The sequence below is a fragment of the Myotis lucifugus genome, unplaced genomic scaffold, assembly GCF_000147115.1.
Source record: "Myotis lucifugus unplaced genomic scaffold, Myoluc2.0 scaffold_10, whole genome shotgun sequence".
In the NCBI taxonomy this organism is placed as follows: Eukaryota; Metazoa; Chordata; class Mammalia; order Chiroptera; family Vespertilionidae; genus Myotis; species Myotis lucifugus.
In genome coordinates, this window is record NW_005871058.1 from 8,893,086 (window position 1) to 8,912,443 (window position 19,358).

Here is a 19,358-nt window from a genome sequence, read left to right on the forward strand (position 1 = left end):
GGTTAGAGTACAGGATATGAGGAGGAATGAATAGTTGGCATTGCTGGACTCCTTCTAGATTACCATTTACCTTGGAAACGTAATCTGAAATATTCCTAAAATTGAAATTCCCTCATTGCTTATAAAAAACTCTGGGGAGTACCTATAATTATGACCCAATTCCTCCCCAAATTGTAGTACATTTAATCTTTAAAATATCCCAGCATTAAAGCAAGGCAACGTTGTCCATACACCAAGTTGCAAAGGGTGACTGTCCCTCTCAACAATATTTCACTATTTTTAATAGCATTTGAAAATGAGAACGTTAATGGCATACTGTACATTCTTGTTTCTCATCCATCTTCCCCTCCCCCCCCCCAAAAAAATAGTCTACTAATCAAACCCTGTGGTATGAGGTGGGGAGGGGCAAAAGACCAATTGAAAACAAATACTTCACATTCCCCTCCTACCCTGGCATAGAAGAAACTTGAGACCAGCATCAATAAGATAAAACCGTAAACATTCTTCTTGGTTTTTATTATGAAAGCATGCAAAAAAACAACAACAACAATTGTGAGACCATACCCCCCTTCCCAGCCTGCACCAATGCAAAGCATTACGAGTGGTAGGAAGGACTCACCAAATCAGAAACATAGAGGTTAAAGAGAGGAAGGCAGGGATGGGTGGATCTACACCAAGTAATTAATTGCTCCTTCTGTCCCTCTCCTCCACTTTCCCCCATATTTCATCTTGCAGGCAGTGAGCTCCTGCAGTTTTGCACACATCACCCAATACAACAACAATGACTATACTTCCAGCCCAGCAATGCTGAACCAACAAGAAAAAGTAGTATTCTTCCATTTCATGGTGGGGAATGGGGAACTCAGGCCCAAAGAGGGTCAGGTTTTTCCTGTGCCACTGAGCAAGGCTGAGTTTAGTGAAGGGGACCTTAAGTCCAAGGAGGCCTGCCAGCCAATCTCCAGCCCTAGCCCCAAACTTCAGTTACTCTGGCAGCCCACCGGAGTTCTTAATGAGACTAGTTTTCTTTAAGACACAGATGATTTCTAAACAAGGGGCATTTACATGGATGATTTAGTCTACCCTTGCAAACTCTGTCTGAATCTGAGTAGAAAAGGAGTTTACAAAAGAGGAGTGATAACATGTAAAGGGGGCATCTTAGGGAGAACAGATAGGAAGTTGTGTGCAGGAGGCACCTTGATTGGAAGAAATAAGAAAGATGCCCAAAATAGAAACACTGGGCAAAGGCATTGTGCCACCCTCTATGAGAAATTCTCCTTCCCCCAATTTTAAAATATTATGTCATACTTCAACCCCACTAACTGCCCTCCAACACAATGGGGGATTCAAGCCACTCACACCCCCACTTCTTACAAAGAACTTCAAAGAAATAAAGTGCTCTTTAGTCAACTGCCCTTTCCTGCCCCTTTACTTCAGCCTCACTGGACATCTTCAACAAACTCTCATATAGAACCCCCTTCTAAAGAAGGAGGGGGTGGGAGAGGGGGGAAAAGCAGGAGTGGAAAGCTAAATCTTTTGGAAATCATCAGTAAATAAAGAAATATGAACAAAAAAGCAGAAATCACAGAGAGAGTGGCCCTGTCCAGTCCATACATTATGTCCTGTAGCTTTCAGAAACTAAACATTCAGAGAAATAAAAATGGAAGTAAAACTGTTCTTCCCACCCATAACTACAATTCAACAGTTAATATCAATATATACTAAGTACTCTGCAGCAATAAATCATGGCCACTCCTTGTTAAAGGAGAGAAGTTATCTGTATACCTTTTTCTGAGGGGTCTCCCTTGGTTCTCATTGAACTCTTCCCTCTAGATTATTTACTCCACACTACCAAGCTCCTTCACCCCTTCCAAAGACCACTGTAAACGTTTCAGCCCCAATGGTCTGGATTCCAACAGAGCATTTGCCTAGATAATTAAAGAACTGAAAGAGTTCCTTCCTGTGTCTATGCCAGCTCCGTTTTCCTTTCCCCACCCTCCTCCCACCAATTCCGGTTGGTTCTGCTATGATCGGTGGAAAGAGATTCCCATCTGCCCTAGGACATGATGACACCACGAAGAGTGATGACGGGTTACTTTTCTATCTTGAGAATGCCAGAAAATAAGGGAAGAAAATAAGGTGAGTAGGAAAGTTGAGCCAACAACCAAAGGAGGACAACATAATATTTGCTGAGTGGGAAAGGGGGTTGAAGACTAATCTGTAAATGCAGATAAGAACCACAGTACATTTCCAGAGAAAATTCTGTTTAAAAAGCCAAAACGGTTACACTGAAAACATCTCCAAAAAGCCGAGCCTATGCTGAATAGTTGTCCTCATTCCTACCACAGCCACAGATTCTGACTCAGACCCCTATCTCCCTTCGAGAATGGCTTAGGACAGTGGTTCTCAACCTTCCTAATGCTGCGACCCTTTAATACAGTTCCTCATCTTGTGGTGACCCCCAATTTCATTGTTACAAATTGAACATAATTAAAGCATAGTGATTAATCACAAAAACAATATGTAATTATATATGTGTTTTCCGATGGTCTTAGGCGACCCCTGTGAAAGGGTCGTTCGACTCCCAAAGGGGTCACGACCCAGGTTGAGAACCGCTGGCTTAGGAACAAGCCAATGGACGTTGATTTGATATAGTATTATATACCAATTCCTGAATGTTTTACATTCCATTGCCCCACTGCAGTATTCTACTCCATCCAACCCAGGCCTCTTATTCCACTAGGGTTCTGTTGTCACCTTCTGGCACCACCACCATCACTCTTGCCCTTAATGGGGAATGAGGATCAACGGAAGTAAGGACTGAAAATATGAAGGGACAGGGAAGAGCTCAGAGGACAAAATTAGCACCATTGAGTAAAACCTGCAAAGTCTTGGCTGCCAAGCAGTGTCTGAGGTCCTTCTACTTGGTAATGTGGCCTCTCCAGTCCTGGACTGAATTGATAAGAACAGAAAACAACTTAAGGTCGAAAGGTATGTTTAGCATTGAATATCTCAGAGTGAAAGGTAAATCCGAGTTTGAAACCTTTCTCTGTAGCTATCATGGCCTTGCCTTCCAGCCAGATGATTTTAAATTAGCAAGGGGTGCACATGGTTGATGGTATAGGGATAGGAGACGGGGGACCGCATATAACCAATAATCGTAATAGTAACATAATAAGAATAAAAGAATCAGGGGGAAAACAAGAAGAAAGAGGAAGAATGAGGCAGGACAAAGGGGTTATCTTCGGCAGCATCTTGCGGTGACTTCTCTGACAGAGAAAGAACAAAACAAGAGGATATATAGTATATCTGTACACAGGCAAGGGGAGAAGGGATGGGCTGGGGCTGCTCTTTCCCCACTGCCAGGCTTCACCACCCAGCCCTGGGCTGAGAGTCACACTCTGTGATGCACTAAGTGATCAAGTCCCAGTCGAAGTCATCAGGGATCTCCTCATTGGCACCAGGATGTGGAACCGGCGGCCGAGGGACCATATGGTGTGCTATCAGGAAGAGAGAAAGACATTAAAAGGGGAATAGATGGGAAGCTATTCTATCAGTTAGATGGACAGTGCTCAGCCCCGAAATACCATGAGGGATGTCTGGTGAACCTATTGTTCTTATCATCCCTGAGTTATTTTTGTTGCCAGCCACAACTTCAATGAGGCCCCAGGAAATAAACTAGAGCAAACCAGCTTCCTTGCCAATATAACAGTTTGCAGCCATTACACTTATACTTACAAAGACTATGTAATAATGACCAAAAACATACAGATGTACTAATATTTGAAAAGCAGTACAGAAATTTGTGTGTTATATGTGTAAGGAATACAAGGACAAAGATTGCAATGTCACTCCCAAAATTGAAAACGCCTGTGGTTTGGCAGGATTTTTCTAAAATGGATTTGAAGTGAAACAGTTCGTTTTGTACTATTTCTGATAACTTTGGGTCTCCCCTGGCACTCCTACCATCGGAGATAGTTTCATCCCAGACCCCTGATACTAGAGGTCAGGCAACAGGAAAGTAGCCATGGACACAAAGCAGCTATGTTTTATGTTTTGCATATCATGTTCATTTATTTGCCTGAGTATATCTCTCTCAGCTTCTAAAGCTAGACATAAATGTTCTGTGTATCTATCTTTTATTTATAGTCATGCTTTTACTGCCTTTTATTATCACAGGTACCAGATAATTTCAAAGTAAATGTCTACTTTAGTCTCCCATGACACACACCTCAATAGGAGGTGACCCAGACTCCGGCCTTTAGAATCATGAAGGCTCATTCCTGCCAGGAGGTGCAGAGAATGCAGACCCAGAGACAAGAAAGTGAGACACCTGGTCAGGGAACAGAGTGCTTGGTGGGAAAACAAGCTTCCTGGCTCTTACCTGGGCGATTGTATCCTGCTGAGTCCTGGGTGGGGATTGGATACATCGGTGATGGGCCAGGGTATAGGTGGGGGGCTTGTGGGTGCCCATAAGAGTTCACTGCCAAACAAGAACACAGTTACTTGAGTGGGATCATTCTACTCAATGAAGCAGGGTCCCATAGTGAGGGAAAGAACAGTCCTCTCCCTCCCCTTTACTTCCCCTCCCCTGCTCTGTTCTATAGCCCCCAAGGGCATGAAGACTTTCTGCAAAAGCTATCAATCCTCACCCCTGAGGGTATAAAGGACCCCAATAGGAGAACTGTGGAAGAACATAGGCATTAGAAGGATGACAAATGTAGAAACAGGGTCACTGAGTCTCTCTGTCACTGGTTTGATGATCATGTAAGTGTAGAGAATGAAGACTTGACCTGCTATGATTCAGCTATGGGTTACTGAGCATAAATTTGGAATGGAGACTTTCTCCTCCCTTTTCTTACATAACTCTCATCTTCCACATCCAGGAATCACACGGTCTATTTCTTGGGCATTCTTCAGGACTTTACAGATAAATGTTCAGTCAATGTGGTGAACAGACTTGTCCTGTTGCTCAGTTTGGATCACTGCCCATTAGATGATTTCTCTCCATTTTCTTCTGTCCTTCTCCTCCCCCTCCCTTTTCATCAGAGTCTCCACCTCCTTGGCCACTAGCTTTGTTCGTACCTTGGTTTAGGGCTGGCTCTTGTTTGCCACTGGTGAGGGCACAGGAGTCAGCAATTCGGGCAGGGGCTGGTGGCCGGTGGGAACCCCCCTGAGGGGGCACGTGACCAGTCTGAGTAAGGAAGTGGTTGAGGGAGTCGCACAGATTGGCAATGTGATGCTGGTCCAGGCTCCAATTTTTCTGCTCTGCCTGTCGCAGACTCTCCATCAGTTCTACAAGCAGAGAAGCAAGAAAGGCTAACCTTGCAGAGGCCCAGAGCCCCTATTGGATCTATCCCATCTCGCTGTTCCAACCACATCACAAATCAACACCACCGATTAAATGCATTGTCCATTATAACTGGCATCCGTTAGAGCTCTACATGTTCAAACTCTCATTCTACTTATGTGTTACTAAATTCGTATTTTAATTTTGATCTTACTGATGAGTAAAACAAAGTTTCAAAGTAGCTGAAGGAATTAGCCAGGGTCATACTGTCAGCAAATGGTGACAAAAATTCAAACCACTGGTCCAGGTTTTCTGAATTCCTGAGAGCCTTCCCTCTCTCCCAGAGACAGAATTGGCTAGGATAAACCATGGTCATGTTTTGAGATAAGGCTAAATTTATGAAACCTAATTTGCAAATTATACCAATATCATCTACCTTGTGAAATACGGAGGGGAATCAATAAAATCTTCAAACTTCACTTAACCATCTCCTTCTGGTACTGATTTCTATTGGGTCTGTCTACTTCCAATGGCTCCCTCCTCTCTTCAGTCATCACTAACCTGAGAACTGTGACTGCTCAATGCTGGACCAATTGAGCCGATTCACCATCTTGAAGCTTTCCTTTAGGGAGTCAATATTGGAGCACCAGTCAGGAGGAAAGGCTGTAAAGAGGACACAGTGGGGCATAAGAGAGAGTCAAATGTAAGACGGCAGTCAGCTCATTAGCAGACTGACTACATGTAAGATTCTTGCATCTATACAGGTTATCGACTGCATTACCAAGACAGTTTTAGAATTTCCCTCCCTGGAGATTTAGGACAAGTAAAGCTACCTATGCATTAGGTATTGACAGCTCAGCTCATAGGCAGGAGAATATACAAAACAATCCCAATTTACCTACAATTTCTATAATACAGAGCTTGAAGTAGCAACTTGTTAGTTCAGATGAGCTCTCACGGAGAAGAGGCTAGACTCGGTATTTACTTCCTCCCAATTGGACCTCCATGCCAGAGTCAGAAAAAGGAGTCATGCATGCCCCTGTCCTGTCCCCCATCCGTCCCCCAGCATCTCCCTGTACCCTCTTACTCACCAAAACCAGTACTATTGATAGGAGCCTGGCCTTGTGCCTGTGGTTGTGGTGGCGGCGGCTGCTGGGCAGGATGGGTGTGGGGATGGTGCTGATGAGGGAGGTAGCTTCCATGCTGAAGTGGGGGTGGATGCATGGCCATCACAGAGGGAGGCCCATAGCCTTCAGCACCAGCCTGCTTCCCCCCTGGTGGGGCACAACCATCTGGGCTTGGGGTGTGCAGTGGAGGAGCACCCGCTACAGTTGAGGGGCCCTGGGCTGGTGCCGGCTGCTGCTGTGGCTGTGATTGTTGGGGTTGTGACTGTGGCGGCTGCTGCTGCTGCTGCTGTTGCTGCTGCTGCTGCTGAGGAGGCGGCTGCTGCTGCTGGTACATGTAGTAGTTGTTAGAGGGTGGCATGTCCCCCAGGAGAGAGGAAAAGCCTGCAGGGTGGGAGGAAGCAGGCGAGTCACTTGGGCAATGCATTTTCGCTCAACAGGATTTCCACTGGGTTGAGGTGGGTAGCCTCAGATGGAAACCACAGACTTCAAAGATAAGGCTGTTCTGGGACAGCAGGGATGGCATTGGCCCCCTGGTAGGTAAAGCAGACAGAGGGAGGGCCTTGACACTGTGGTCACCACTGAAATTTTAGCAAAAGGTCAGCATGTACCTTTTTATGCTTTTTTAAAATATATATTTTATTGATTTTTTACAGAGAGGGATAGAGAGTTAGAAACATCAATGAGAGAGAAACATTGATCAGCAGCCTCCTGCACACCTCCTACTGGGGATGTTCCTGCAACCAAGGTACATGCCCTTGACTGGAATCGAACCTGGGACCCTTCAGTCTGCAGGCCGATGCTCTATCCACTGAGCCAAACCGGTTAGGGCCCTTTTTATGTTTTTGTACAAGGATTTGAGTGTAGGCCTTAATCATAGTTTCAAAAGACTCCAGACATCAGGTCAAGTTTTAAAAGTAAATCATAAATAAAACAAAGCCATGGGAGTCTATTCTCTCCTCTTCCTTATTGTCTCTACACCAGCGGTTCTCAACCTGTGGGTCACGACCCCTTTGGGGGTCGAACGACCCTTTCACAGGGATCGCCTAAGACCATCGGAAAACACATATATAATTACATATTGTTTTTGTGATTAATCACTATGCTTTAATTATGTTCAATTTGTAAATGAAAATACATCCTGCATATCAGATATTTACATTACGATTCATAACTAGCAAAATTACAGTTATGAAGTAGCAACGAAAATAATTTTATGGTTGAGGGTCACCACAACATGAGGAACTGTATTAAAGGGTCTCAGCATTAGGAAGGTTGAGAACCACTGCTCTACACCCTTCTACTGTATTCACTACCAACAAATGGAGCTTCAGTGAGGAGTACATAAGGAATGAATTTCTCAAACAAATTGAGGCTAGGGGCTTTCAGCCAACATTAAAATTCAGTGAACACTTTACTGTCCTCACCAATATAGCTTTTTACTTTGTTTCTGAAAGCTTCTCCATGTTCTTCCTTTCCAATCAACCAATCACCTGAGTTGGACCAATTTCTCATGCAAATGCTACAATCTTAGAACACAACTCTTGATTCAAATCCCCTGGCTGTGTGGCTCAGTAGCTGAGCATCGACCTATGAAGCAGGAGATTGGATTCAATTCCAGATCAGGGCATATGCCCAGGGAGAATCAATGATTCTCTCTCATCATTGATGTTTCTATCTCTCCCTCTCCCTTCCTCTCTGAAATCAATAAAAATATATTTTTAAAAGAAATTCATGACAACTAATAGAAATTTCCAAACAGTAAGTCCTAACTACTTTTAATCATTCCATTCACCTCCTGCTGTCTATACAAGGCCACAGTACAGAACAAGAAGATCTGATGATTCACCTAATGTCTTTTATTTTTTACATTTTATTTTATTTATTTTTCCATCACCATTTATCCCCCATATACCCTCTTCCACTTCTACCTACCCCCTCAGCGAAAAGTCTTGACTTTCCCCCTACCCCTAATTTCTTTAAAAACAAACAACAACAAAAAAGGAATTACAGAAGGCTGAAGCAGATCTAGCCTCCCAATAAAGACTTTAAATCATTTCCAATTGATGATTCAGGAAATTGAGTATGAACAAGTTATAAACTAATATTAAATTGTGGTAGGTTAATAGATATAAATAACCAAAAAAATGTCTTTTTTGTTAAGGATGCATGTTGCAATGATATTTACAGGTAGATGACATGTCTGAGAATTGCATCAAAATACTCCAATTAAAAAGAAGGGGAGGGGTGGAGGTAGAAGAGGGCATCAGGGGGGATAAATGGTGATGGGAAGAAAAAAAAGCTGAGTGGTAAATGAAACAAGCTTAACAAAATATTGTTAACTGTTTAAGTTGGGAGAGGGAAACATGAGGGTTTATAACACTATTTTCTCTATTTTTACATCTGTTTGAAATTTTTACTAATAAAAATTAACAAATATAAATATGCTAAAAAAAATAAGATTAAATTGCTCTCACAAAGAAATGTGGGGGGAAGGGGGGTACTGACGATTAAGGAAAGAGAACTGCTGTCCCCTAGTGGTCATTCTCTAAATGACTTGCTTACAGCAATAAAATCACTGCCCTTCCCTCTAGAAGGGGGATGCTTCCTGAAGCTAATAACCCAGACTGTGTGTTGAAACAGCTGTCCTTCAGAACTAAGCCAGAAGAGCTCAACTCCAAACAGTACTGACTCATGACATGCTTCCCCTGACCAGTGATCAACCTCTCCTTGTGTTAAAAATAAGAAAGAAGGGAGAAAAGAGAATGTCACCACCTATTCAAAAATACAAGGCTGACCAGGCTCCCACCCCAACTTCAGACTCACCATGCTGAGAGGAGGAAGAGGACTTCTCCAGCATGGATTTGTAGAGGTTGCGGAAGGACCAGCTCAGATCCTGAAAATTGATCTCTGAGTAGGAGAATTTGAAGTCATGGTTGGTGTTATACAAGGGAGGGGGACCCTCAGCATTTTCTCGGCCTGGTGCCCCTGCAGCCACTGCTCCACCATCCACAGATCCTGGGCCCTACAAATAGAAGAAAGACTTGATCCACGTCCCAAATGAGGGACCAATACTACCCTTTCGTGGTCCCCAAGCTCTCCTGCCTGTCTTCATCCTCTACCAACTTTGCAAAGAATCAGCATATGTTCATATTTTGACGTAGTCTCTTGTGCTTTCCCTATGCTACATCCATGTACTTATTTCTCTTATAAACTTTTTTTGCCCCCCTTCTTCTCATCCCTTTTTTCCCTGATCTTTCTCAAATTTCTGTTCTCATTCTCTCTCTCTCTCTCAGCTTCCTTCTTTTGCTCTCCCCTTCATTACCAATTGATCTGCCTGCTGTATCACAGATACTCAATACATAATTTTGAACTGAAAGAGAGATGACTCTATTTAACCACCCAATCACCTATCCATCCATTCACCCAGCCACCACCTCACCCATCCATCCATCTGCCCCTATGCCCCCTGCCACCTCCCCTTCCTACCTGGCTATAGCTGGTGATAGATGCGGGGCTCTGCAGTGACATCTGAGGATTCCCTTCTGGAGGCAGTGAGGCTTCTCCACTCCCTGGAACACCTCCCCGAGGCTCTTGCTTGCCTCCTGTTCTGGTGAGTCCTGGGATAGCTGAGGGGTGTGAAAGAATAGAAATCCATAAGCAGAAGCTAAACTTCCTCCCAAGACCCATGGTTTCACCTCTGCTGGTATTTGCCCTTTGCCCAGACATATGAAAGGACTGAAAACTCAGGAAAGAGTGTGGAAGGAGCAGCTGGCTCAGAAAAGACATCTCTCCATGAGGTGGGGACTTACGTCATCATCTGGTGGGTGTCTCCTCTTCCGGGAGATGTCGGGACAAGTGTCGATGGTCCAATAAGAGCCCTAGAAGGAGAACCAGCACCAAGAGAACAAAATCATTTTCAATGAAAAGTCTCACCTTTGGAAAAGCAGATATTTGGGAGGATTTTTTTTCATAAAATAACAGTTCTATGTATTAAGCAAAATGTCTGGACAAGCCCTAACCGGTCTGGCTCAATGGATAGAGCGTTGGCCTGCGGACTGAAAGGTCCCAGGTTTGATTCCGGTCAAGGGCATGTACCTTGGTTGCGGGCACATCCCTGGTGGGAGGTGTGCAGGAGACAGCTGATCGATGTTTCTCTCTCATCGATGTTTTTTACTCTCTATCCCTCTCCCTTCCTCTCTGTAAAAAAACAATAAAATATATATTTTTTAAAATGTCTGGACAAAAGAAAAATGACTGAAAATTCACACAGAAGCTTGAGGATACTGATTAATTTTGAGGAGTAAGTTTGTCCTAATAGGGGGTATCAGAGATATCGCGTATGGTGCAAACTCAGACCTCTATTGTTCTGGAGGGACAGAACAATGGTATCTAGTTCAAACAGCTACTCTTCTATGTGATCTAAGGCAAGACTCTCTTGGATGTTAGCATCCAAATCTGTCAAACCAAGAGAATGACCTACCCCTTTTTCTTTTTAAAGATAAAAAGTTCCTACAAAGGTTATTAAGACCGCCTTTTACATCTAGAATGAGTGCTACACACACACACAAACACACACACACACACACACACACACACACACACAAAACCCACAGGGCAGCAAAGTCAACTTTAACATAAATATTTCTATTTTTTATAAAAGATTTTCACGCCTGGCTGGTGTGACTCAGTGGTTGCACGTCGACCTATGAACTAGGAGGTCATAGTTCGATTTCGAATCAGGGCACATGCCCAGGTTGTGGGCTTAATCCCCAGTATGGTGGGTGCAGGAGGCAGCTGATCAATGATTCCCTCTCATCACTGATGTTTCCATCTCTCTCTCCTTCTCCCTTCCTCTCTAAAATCAATAAAAATATTTTTTTAAAAAAAAGATTTTACAATCTTCCTTAGTCACTCATTTTAGTGGGGCCCTACAAGCTTGATTACCAAGCTCTTCCATTGAGAGAAAAAATAAAGCTGCTTCTCTAACATGATTTCCTCTTCTGGGTAATTAAAACAACCACAAGAGTTTGGGCTGTCTCTCTCCTTCCTGTTCCTCCTTCAGTGCTTACAGCAAGTAGTATCTCACCTTCCCAGGGTCATCCCGGGGTCTGGGCACCTTCCGGAAACACTTGTTGAGAGAAAGGTTGTGCCGAATTGAATTCTGGGGAAGCACAGAAACAAGTTAGATTTGAGCATTGTGCAAAGCAGAACATTTTCCAATAGGATACAAAGGGACCCAAAAGGACATAACACAAAACAAAGTTCAAGTATCAGAGTAAACTCAGCACCACTCAACTTTACTGATGAGGGAGCATACCTATCAGATAGCTAGAACAATGAACTAAGAAAAAATGCAGAAATTATACTGATGAGCAGTAATGGCTATAAATGTGGCTACCGCATGCTTCTGGAAAGCTGTTTATATAGTTTTTCAACCTTTCCACCCAATTGATAATAAGTATATATAAATGCCTCAAAATCACATCTTCTCAATTTTCATACTATTCTATCTGTAGTTTAAAAAAAACCCTAGCCAGTTTGGCTCAGTAGATAAATCAGTGTTGGCCTGCAGACTAAAGGGTCCCAGGTTCAATTCTGGTCAATAGCACGTACCTCGGTTGTAAGCTAGAACCCTGGCCCTGGTTGGAGGCTGTGGAAGGCGATCAATCAATCGATGTGTCTCTCTCATATCAATGTCTCTCTCTCTCTGTCTCTCCCCAACCCTTCCACTGTCTCTAAAAATCAATGGGAAAACATCCTCGGGTGAAGATTAACAACAAAAACTGTTTATAAACTGTTTATAAAAGTTTTAAAACTGTTTCTATTAATAATAACAGATATAAGTTATGAGTAAAACAAAGGCACAGTTTACCTTTCTTTTCTCAACAGCCCATAGATTGGACACATTTGAAGGAAAGAAATATTGTTGTGTAAATGTGTTGGAGGTTTTGGTAGCTAACAGGGGCATATGCAGAAAGGAAAAAAAACTGAATGCTTTCAACAGTCTTCAGCTCATCATCTGGTTTGTATATCAACTGGTGATTCATACAGTGAGAGAACTCTATTAAAACCCCATTCTACCCTGCAGTTGGCAAATGAATTGGTACTCCAAAAGACTGAGAACATCAATCTTCCTTCTTAGCTTGGAAGAGTAGTCCCCTTCTTTTTTTTTATCTCCAGCCAAATGACTTATCCTCTCATTACTTGCTTGGTAGATGAGCTGTTGGTGAAGGACCTAATTATATTTTTTTTCTTGGTGTACAGTTTTTAAAAAGATGATGACTATGTGCAATGAAGCTTTGGAAATGTGATGAGATTCCCACTACCAAGTAGGAAGGAGCAATGCTATGCCTTGCACAGTGACTTGAACATAGTAGAGTGGCAATAAATATTTGTGAAATGAATGGATATTCTTTTTGAGGAATCAGAAGACAAGAGCGTATAATGAGTAACAACATCCTGCTAGCCCCATAACTATATTTAGAGGCTCAGTATCACTGGAGTTTCCCTGATGTACCTGATGGAAGTACATACCACATGTCTGAGACAGGTCAGTCCATTGGACCAGATTAAACAAAGAAACAAAAGTAGAGAAAAAAAGTTGTCAAAGGCTGAAAATAATCCCTGGTAATAGAAGCCATCCCACCTTCCAACCAATGCCAGCGTTCTTGTAATAGGGGAAGTTATCACAGATCCAGCGGTAAATCTCACTGAGGGTCATCTTCTTGGCTGGAGAGGAGTTGATGGCATAGGTGATGAGGGTGGCGTAGCTGTATCGTGGTTTGCCATCCTGGTGGACCGCTGCCTCATCTTTGCTCAGGGTGGCATTGGGATCTGTGGGTGAGCCTGGTGGACACTTGCGGCTGCCCCCTGGAGTCCCAGCCTGGGAAGCACTCCCTAGCTTCTCAATGGTAGCTCGGAGGGTCAGCTGGGGGAGCCAGTCTATGGAGGTGAGGCTACTCTCTAGATCAGAAGCCATGGTTCTTCTGGGTTCTGCAAAGAAATGCACAAAGGAAATAGAAAAATGAGTGTTAACTCTGGTTACAGGTGGCAAATAATACTCGAATCCTAGTGCTTTAAAGAAGGTATTTTCTTTCTTCTATAATTCCCTTAGTAGACTTCTCTATGAGACAGCCCTCCACGTGGTCCTAGAACCCAAATGGATCTATCACCAATCATCTACCGGATGACAGACTGGTACTTATTCTACATCTTAATGTGAAACATAGCCTAGAGGTCTCTCCCTTCATGTAGGACTAAAAGTGAGATCAAACCACCCAACTGAGCCATCCCCTCTATTCTCCTTGCTGAAAGCCCTACAACATAACATCTTTAAAGTATGTAGAAAATAATTTTAAAAATACACTTAGATAGCAGGAAACATCTGCCAAAGTCTATTCTTCAATTATGTGACACTTACTGTAATTTACATACAACATATACCGATAGCACAAGTGAGCATGTGAAGAAAAACATTCTAAACAGAAATACACACTGATGAAGCATACACCAACACTCTAAAGATGTTTCGTATCAGATATATTTGAGCATTTGCCCCTTTCAGCCCACATACATGTGCATGAGGCATATTAGACATATACCAAGCATAAATTACATATGACTACCAGCAAAGAACAGATGTAAGACAGACACATAAACAGAGATCACAATTAGCTACACAGCATACCTTACCAACAGGGCACAAAGTCACACACGCAGAGGTAACAGCTCCTGAGTACTGCTGCCCTCACACCTTGAAAGCTACCCCTTTACAAGCTCAGCCCACAGACACCTACACCAGGAAGAAGTCATCAGCAAGGACCTCCCACCTCCCTGGGCCTGCTGGGCTTCACTAAGCCAGGGAGACACCCAGCTGAGTGCACACCGGTAACAATCAGATAGCCTGGCTAAAAATAGCCACGCTGGGGCTAAAAGCTGGCTCCCCTTCTCCCGCCCTCCTCCTCTCTCCTTCCTTCCCAGCCAGGCACGCACGCTCGCTGCACCTCCATGCAAACTTCTGGCGCTGCCAAACCGCCCACGCCTGATGTTTGCACGCCCAGCTGCCACCCACACAGCCTGGGCGCTCTTACTGGCAGAGAGGTGTAGCTAGAGTGACATCTTGGTGGGGGAAGGAGAAGAACGATGGGTGACATCTGTATTGCAGGGTCTAGAAAGGCTGGCAGGAACCGCTTGGTAGCCATTTGGCACTCCCCTAGAGCTGATGCCAGCAACCCCCTAAGCACTGGCTGCCTAACAGGTTTGTGCCTGCACAGCCTCCAGATTCCAACTAGTATTTCTTCCTCCTATCCCTGCAGACAGCCCCGCCAGGCATTTCTCTAGCACGCCTCAGATTTCAGAATCCTGGACAGAAACATATTATGTATGTCATCTCTAAATCCACGCACAGATACTATGCACAAGCGTAAACATACAACTACACACAAATCCACACACTTTGCCATCCAAAGCTCAGTGCTCGCTATGGCTGCCTCCCTCTCTCCCGACTCCAACACATCTTTCAGGCTATCAGTCACTCTTCTGGTCAGTGGCTCTTCCCCCCTTGACACTTACCCCTTTCTCCTAAAGGTCAGCCTTCATGGTCATCTCTCTCCCCCGACAAGGTCCCCACCTACACAATCTTTGCACACAGACACCAGCACCCAGCCCTGAGCTTGTCACCGGCAACACGCCTACTCTACAGGGATGAAGGAAACACCTTAGTGCCTCAGGGGCCTAGGCAGCCAGAGATCCAATTGCAACCCAAGAATTGCTTGACAAGAGAAGGGGGGTGGGGGCATCATGTTTATAAACAGTTTTATAAAGGGGTTTTCCTTTTATCCGTATCTTCTCTCCCACCACCCACAGAAACTTGGAAACTAATAGGGATATTGAATCATTCCAGGAAGTCTCAGACCTCCTAGCACTATATATACTAAGTCAAAGCACCACAGCCTCTGGTAAAGCAGGGCTCTTTGGCCAGTAACCGGGTCCCACAGCCGGGCTATCCCAGCTGGACAATACTGTGACAATGAGCAGGTTCTCAATGCCCACAGGGGAGGTCTGTAACGAAATGTTACCCTACTCCGATGATCTCCTGCTAAAGATCCCCAGGAAATCTCATCTGAAGAACACAGAAGCCTTTAGTGGATATTTCATTTGAAACTCCCCCAACATTGGACAGGAGCATGAGAGTAGATTTAAAGTGTTCAGAGGGCTTACAGAACCCATTTGGCACATGCCAATCACGGTGACTTCCGGAAAGGGAAGCACTCTCAGCCTGCTGCGAGTTGTTCTGTGCCCTTCCCTATCCTTACCCCAGCACCGGGTTAGGACACCGGGGTTAAATTTAACCTTTCTCCTGCACCCTCCCAGTCAGCCCTCCAGATACGCCCCAGCACTCACAATATATCCCAGTCTCTTCGGCTACAAGAAGCTTGCAGCAAAAGGTCCTTCTGATCTTTCAGCACCATTCTCCTTCAACCCATCCCACTTCCTCACTCCCGTCACTTCCCCATTCTTGAAGGGCAACCCAGTGTGAAAAAGCTCAGACATTGAGGTTCCTGTGTTCCATTCCCAACCTTGACACTGACTCACTAAATATCCCTAACCGCCCCTGGCTCCCTGAAGTCTTGATGCCTCAGTTTCCCCTGTTAATAAAAGGGATGGAGTCCTAAACACTGCCAAGGCTTCATCCCTGGAGGGAAGTGAATGAAGCTTAATGAGCTCGTGGCTGCCACACATTCCACGCTCCCCAAAATAATGGCATGAGGCTAGTGTTCAGGGCTATTCTTAGCAAGGCAAACAAGAGGTACTTCCATTTCTCAGTCCAACCAACCTAGTTACCCAGACCTCTCTCTCCAGGTGGGCCTCGTGCCACTGGGCTTGGGCAGAACCTGAGTCAGGCCACATTCTTCTCTGCGTGCTGGAAGACTGAAAGGAAATACCCATAGAAACTGGGAAAGGCAGCCAAAGGGCAGGCTCCATCACATCCACAGGGCGTCTAAGGAAGACTACAGTACTGGGAGAAAGGCAGAGAAAAACAGAAAGACATTCTGTTGGAGTGGAAGACGGATTCTGGATGAGACATGTAAGATCCAAAATTACAGGCACAGTTTTCTTCCCATTTTATCTGCAAGGCCAGTAATTATTCTCTGTGTGGTGCCAAGGTCAGGCATTAAGGAGCGATAATTTCCTGCTTTGCACATAATGCCAAAACTAATAGAGCAATGGCTGCGTTAACCACATTACCAATTACCAGTGGGCTGCCTGGATTTCAGTCCTGACTCCACTACCTACTGGCCTTGCAACCTCAGGCAAGTTACTTAACCTCTATGTGTTGTAGTTTCTGCATCTATAAATTAAAGATGATAACTATACCTACATAGGGTTGTTGTGAGGATTACCTTAATATTCTTTTTTTTTTTAATTATCTTTACTGTTGAAAGTATTACAGATGTCCCCTTTTTCCCCCCACTGACTCCCTCCACCCCGCTCCTGTCCCCTCCCCAGGTACCTTAATATCTTAAAGCACTTAGTAAGTGTAACTATTATTTTTTTTGAATGGGGAAAAAAGAATACTAGAAATTAAAAATTAGAAAACTGACAGATCATAGAGCTAAGACTGGAAGCAGAAAGCCTGCCATGGTTTATACTGCAAAGCCTGCACTGAGTTTGCAATCATTTGCAGGATGTCAGAATCTCAAGCTTTTCCTTTGGGGATAGTATCACTGATCAATGTCAGGGTCAGGACCGAGTAAACTCCAGGGATGAAGGAATGGGGGAATATCATCTCTTATTTTTCAGGGGGTGCGGGGAGGGCTAGGTCTGGCCATAAGACATGATCTGGAAAATAGCACTCTCTAAATCACAGTTAATTCAGCCCAGAGTCATGTGCTTCTGACTGATTCCATGGAGGCAGGCATTGGAAAACTCAGAGCAAGCAGGGCCAGTGAAGCTGTGTGGTGGTGGTACACCTGGAGGTGTTACCATTCAACAAGTTGCATTCCAGCATCTGGTAAAGTACTTTGTAAGAAATAAACTGCTGTTACAGCAGAGCCGTTTTCAAAAGTTAGGGAAGGAGTTCTAGGATTCAGAGCCAAAGATCCTCATGCTTTTGAGACTCAAGATACCAGAAATGAAGCTCTCTTATTAGTCCTATAAGCAGTGATCCCAGCCTGAGGCTGGGCTGCCCTGCTGCTTGGGATGCAGCCATTCATGAGGGCTCCCGCCGGCCAGGGAAGGCCCAGCCCTTCCTTCCAGCTGGGCATCCTTACCAGAACCCTTCCCAGGTCACTGCACAGGGGGACCTGCTTTTAGAGGCCTCCTGGAAACATACAATTCTAGGTCACTGTAGGCTTGGTCTGAAAAGCACACATGCACCTGTCTCCAGAAACATACCCACTTGAAACACAGAGATAAGACAGAGCCACACTCACCTGCATTAAGAAACATATGCACATTGTCCTAAAGCACAGCCATACAAACCTGGATTGTAGCCCTGTCTCCTCTACTCCTATATCACTACTGACAGGTAGATTCCAGGTCCAAATGGATGTACTTAGGGACTCAGACAGCCCATCCATGGACCAGACAAAGAGAGAAAGAAGAAACATAAAACCCCAAAGAGATAAAGCCTCCCACCTGGCCTTGCTATGGGCTGTAATCCCCCGAACAGAAGACATTTCCTAATGACAAGGCAAGAAGGCAGGCCCCCAGTTAGGGATCCTAGGTTGAAAGGCAGAGCTCTCCTAAACACCAGCCTGTGCTCAGCCAGAAGAATTTCCTGGACCCTTTTTTCCTGCATTTTCTAAAGATTCTGAACTTGGATGATTCCTACTCCAATCTTGCAAAGAAACACTTAAATACAAGGTCCCAGAGACCCAGAACCAAACAAGAAACAGGAAGGGAGAAGATGAGACTATCAGGTGCTTTTAGGAAAGGGAACTCCTGAGAAGTCCCATCTCCCTGGTGGCCAACTTCTTTAGAGGAAAAGCTGGAAGGAGGCTGAACCAGTCCCTTCTTCCTATGCAGGACCTGCTTTTTCCTGAGGAACTGTCAGCCCAGGACAGAAGTTGGACAGATGACTGGGAGAGGGGTTCAGAGTCAGCATTCGGGAGCAACTTCAACCCAGCAGCAGGCATTCCCCTGCACTCTTGCCTCTTGTCTCGGGACGTGTGGAGTGGGACGTGTGGAGTTCCCATTTTCCCTTTGGGTTTTATTGGTAGAGGCATGCTCCCAGCCAGGGATGGGAATATCACGACAGGAGGCCTCTTGGTGTCTGAGGTACAGTGAGTGCGGACGGGGTGCAGTAATCACAGTGATGGGACATAAAGGCAACTTAGGGTTACAGATGAGAAAATGTGATACCAGTGGCAGCCCTACACAAGGGCAGGCCATGAAATGCCACCACGACTTGCGTGAGGGCCCTCTCCAGGTGACTGTCCAGGGGAGATGGCCCCAAGGATGCAGGGTGATATGGGAGTCCAGCTGGGATGTGTCAATCGCTGCTACACAGTATGGATGGATTCCGAAAATGCAGGTGTTTTCTCATACCCCTTTGCTGTCAGCATGGAAACATACACTTCCCCAGGGACTTCAGGTGAACCCCATCCCGAAACACCAAGAAACCCACTTCCCAGAGCTTCTGCCGCAAGGTGTGGGTTCGAATCCAGAACACATTTCTCTGAGTTACCGTTCTACCTTCCCCAGCAATGAAACCCACCAGCCACCATCTCAGACCCCTACACCCACTAGTGCCTAAAGCGCACGGACGGAGAGAAGGTGAAAGAATGCACTAACCTGTCTCCAAGGTTCCCCCAGCAAAAGGAGGGAACCACCTGGTCCTCCCTGGAGAGTTTGGGGTTTGGAGGGGTATCCCCTTTCTTCCAAAGGGCACCTGGAGGAATTTCTATTCCCTTCGGTGGGCTCTCTTCCCCGTTTCTTGG

General features: G+C 44.9%; 1 protein-coding gene across 1 annotated transcript; it reads right to left on the minus strand.

The window, feature by feature from the left end:
• Positions 1–487: 487 nt before the first annotated feature.
• FOXJ2 (forkhead box J2) lies at positions 488–19,271 on the minus strand. The gene is given in 12 exon segments (XM_006084206.3): positions 488–3,497; positions 4,382–4,480; positions 5,083–5,292; positions 5,849–5,950; positions 6,379–6,795; positions 9,238–9,436; positions 9,901–10,004; positions 10,007–10,040; positions 10,224–10,292; positions 11,501–11,575; positions 13,061–13,407; positions 19,213–19,271. Coding segments are annotated over 11 exon segments (1,731 nt in total). The 5' UTR covers positions 13,394–13,407; positions 19,213–19,271; the 3' UTR covers positions 488–3,408.
• Positions 19,272–19,358: the final 87 nt, after the last annotated feature.